The sequence below is a fragment of the Pyxicephalus adspersus genome, chromosome 4 (genome assembly GCF_032062135.1).
Source record: "Pyxicephalus adspersus chromosome 4, UCB_Pads_2.0, whole genome shotgun sequence".
NCBI classification, from domain to species: domain Eukaryota; kingdom Metazoa; phylum Chordata; class Amphibia; order Anura; family Pyxicephalidae; genus Pyxicephalus; species Pyxicephalus adspersus.
Window position 1 is genome coordinate 149,856,488 of NC_092861.1, and position 3,815 is coordinate 149,860,302.

Here is a 3,815-nt window from a genome sequence, read left to right on the forward strand (position 1 = left end):
TTGGTCAAATATCCCATGAATAATTTATTGGGAAAGACCTGAAAGGACTATACATTTTTTGCACACAGGAACATGTTATTTCCCTAAATACTTGCTTACAATATAACCTTGATTTGCTGCAAAAAAAAAAAACAGCTCTCGTCTTTGTATCAACAGCACATAAAATTAAATTAAATTACATCTGTGCTAAAACCAATCAACTTAAATTAAATAAAAGTTTTAAAATTTAAAGCAGCCAAATCAGGAATGTAGTAGTATAGAGAAGTAATTATTAAACAATATTTATATAGCGCCAACATATTACAGAGCGCTGCACATTAAATAGGGGTTGCAATGACAGATACAGAATGTGACACATTAGGAGAGGACCCTGCCCCGAAGAGCTTACAATCTAGTAACTAATAGATAAAAGTGGTACTAAAGCAGTCCACATTTTTTTTTCTTTTATGTAAATCAGAGACAATGTCTACACAGTGAGCATAAAATTGCAAACCAATACCACCGCCGGATGATTCCACCAGAGATTATTTTCCCTTAAACGCCTCCTACGATTGCAAACAAATGGTGAAAGGAACATATACAGTTCTCCAATCAACTCCTGATCATACCTATTGCAGTGAAACAGTTGGCAGAGCTTCTGGCGTTACATCAGACAGTGTGGGCCCGATTAATTAATGCTCTCCGAGGCTGGAAAGGATACACTTTCATCAATGAAGCTGGGTGATTCAGCAAACCTGGAAAGGATCTGGTCCACGATTCAAAACATTTGCAAATGACTTTGACAAAATCAGTTCCAGGTTTGCTGGATCATCCAGCTTCACTGATGAAAGTGCATCCTCTCCAACCTTGGAGAGCTTTAATAAATCAGGCCCTGTGCGTTTAAGGCTATGAGAGTTATTTTACTATCCATTGGCATTTTATGCAATATTTGTTTATTCCATTTTACCTACTAGCTTTTTTTTTGCTTGGAGACTTTACGATCTTTTCCAACGACTACACGATGCATGAACAAGTGCTGTACATACAGCACCGACCTGCTCTATTGAGAGGGAGAACAACCGAGCAGCTCCCTGCTGCGCTCTCCCCCCCTTCACTTACATTAGGAACGTTCGTTGTCCGTTAGTGGATCCGCCAGGACAGTCGTTTGGACAATGAGTGCTGTACACACGCAAGTTTATCGGCGGATAGCGGCCCTGAGCCGATTATCAGACGAGAACAATTGCACATGTGTATGTAGCCCAACACCCTTAAGTTTGTTGTGCGGTCTTTGTATAGTCAAGATTTGGATGAGATATACAGCATGTCTGATAGGTGGATGTACCTACTCTAAGCTGAATTGGAGAACTCTGTTCATTTGTATGCAAAGTAGTTCATTGTATTTGGTGAGTCTTTCAAATGAGATGATATAATAAAGGGATGGGGAGCTTTGGTGGGATCACACAGCATTGCCGTTTGTAGATTGGGCAGCACAGTGCCTCAGTGGTTAGCACTTTGACCTTTGCAGCGCTGGGTCCCAGGTTCAAATTGCAGCCAGGATTTTATATGCATGGAGTTTGCAGGTTCTCCCCATGTTTGTGTGGGTTTCCTCCAGGTATTCCGGTTTCCTACCAAATTCCAAAAGCATACAGTTAATTGGCTTCCCCCCCAAAATTGACCTTAGACTGTATTAATGACATATGACTATGGTAGGGTCATTAGATTGTAAGCTTCTTTGAGGGACAGCTAGTGACATGACTATGGACTTTGTACAGAGCTACATAATATGCTGGCACTATATAAATACTGGACAAAAGTTTTCTGCTTGCTGTGCAGAACAGTGTTAATATTATCACCAGTTTGGAGTATAAGAAAAACTTCCTGACAGATCAAGAATCACTTATTAATCTGTATATAAAATGATTTGCCATCTATATAAGAGAATTGATGAAAATGCTGTTTCTTGTTCTGTCTGCTTCATTCCCGCTCTCTTCCATAAACACAATTTGATTTATTGACTGCAAAGCTTCTGATTCTATGTGAGGAATGGTGGGACTTAGATCATTGTATTCCACACAGAAAGCAACAGTCCTTCTCTGCAGCATGTTGGCAGGGGGATAGGGCTTTTCAAATTAGGATGTGGCCACTTTATACCCAAAAACAACTTTGCACAAGTGTTTTGTTTTTTTTTTTTTATTATTTTCAGCTGTGCATAACATACTTGTATTTGGGAGTGAAGCAGATTAAAACCTTCTGGAATCTTTTACCAGTCCCGTGAAAGGTAAACACGCGTGAAATTTTTTTAAAGGAGGATCAGAATGGCTAGGTGATGTTAACAGTGCACACGTTTAATATAAGGTGGAGTCTTGTTTTGATGGGGATTGGGCGTCGTGTCTTCGGAAGGATATGCTCTTCACCTCTTCTTGGGTGGGTTTGCTGTCCGAGGGGGCGTCACTGGGCGGCCGGAGTTAAGCCCACCGTACTGGTACTTTGCTTTCTTTTCTGATGGCTTCAAAATCTAGAAGAAAAATATGTATCGCATTACAGGGAGTCTATAATTTTAATGTGATAATATAAAGTGGAATTATAATATACAGCAATAAAGCATTATGTACTATAACACTTTTCCCAAATTTTACCTGCACCCAGTCTACATTTTTGGCTTCCTGCTTAGAATCATAAAGCCCTCATTTCACCCATCTGACCCATATGATACCTGTATTCATTTCTATTGAAAGGCCATTTTTTGTTTCTACCGAAATTGGGACTAAGGGGGATTTTTACGGTGAATGTGCAGTCTGGATGGGAAACCTATTATGCAAACAGCACAGTGAAAGTGTACTCTGTAAAGGAGAAGAGCAAACTGTAGGATATAGGGGAAATGGGGTGTTTTAGGGGATAACTAGTTTTCGTTTGGTTATCCTATCAATTATCAATAGCAACTACATGGTTTGTTTTGGAAAGGTAATTTTTTGTGTGTGTACATTCTGACCCAAAAGGCACCACAAAGTGGATGGAAAGTGAAAAGAATGCTCTGTTTGCATCTGTTCATATTTCTCATATATTCCAGTTCCAAAACCTACTGTAAACTTTTGGGCTCCTATTATTTTCTGTCTGCAGGGCAAGCAAAGGTAATCGTTACCAATGCCAAAAACCAGAAACAGCAGTGTACTTTTAAAGAGCGGATGAACAGAAATATCATTATACTTTATTATTATGCAGTGCTTAACATTATCTGAGCTGGAAGACATTTGGCTAGGACTAAACTATGTTTAGTCCTATGTTACAATACACATCAATCATTGTGTAATTCAACAAACTCCTGTTTTCTTCCTCTCCTGAAATATTCTGCACTTTAACTCTTCCCACCTAAAATATATCTGTACTGTTGGAGATTGAAAATTAATGAACAGTTGAGTTGGGCAGCTTGTTTACAAAAAAAGAGGAACCGTACAGTGTTCAACCCAGAAACTTTAAGCAGGGTGGGAAAAAGCTGCAGGTGGTTTGCAGCCTGTGTATTGTGACCCAGCTCTTAAGTAACTTCCCAAAAACAGCCGGGTGATTATTGAAAAGTGCCAGATGGTGCTCCCGGCTAAAAGGGACTGGGGAGAATATTGCAGTTCATATGTTGGATTCATTTAACTTACCTGGAAGGAGCACATCAAGGTTTCATCCACACTCATCATGCCTCCAGCATTATCAAACTCCCCACAGTAGTTCGGAGCAGAAAACAGGGTGACCAGCTGCCGCTTGGCAAAGAATTCGTAACCATCTTCTACTACCTGGCATGGGAAACAAAAAAAAAAACACAATGTCACCGTTCTAGTCAATGAGTACAA

The 3,815-nt window shown here is 39.8% G+C and overlaps 1 protein-coding gene across 1 annotated transcript in view; it reads right to left on the reverse strand.

Moving 5' to 3' along the window:
• Positions 1 to 2,153: 2,153 nt before the first annotated feature.
• PPP1CB (protein phosphatase 1 catalytic subunit beta) overlaps positions 2,154 to 3,815 on the reverse strand; it is a gene marked incomplete in the record, with an annotated part of 39,032 nt that continues 37,370 nt past the window's right edge. Inside the window, 2 exon segments of the mRNA XM_072409980.1 lie at positions 2,154 to 2,494; positions 3,624 to 3,758. Coding sequence (XP_072266081.1) covers positions 2,390 to 2,494; positions 3,624 to 3,758 — 240 coding nt within the window.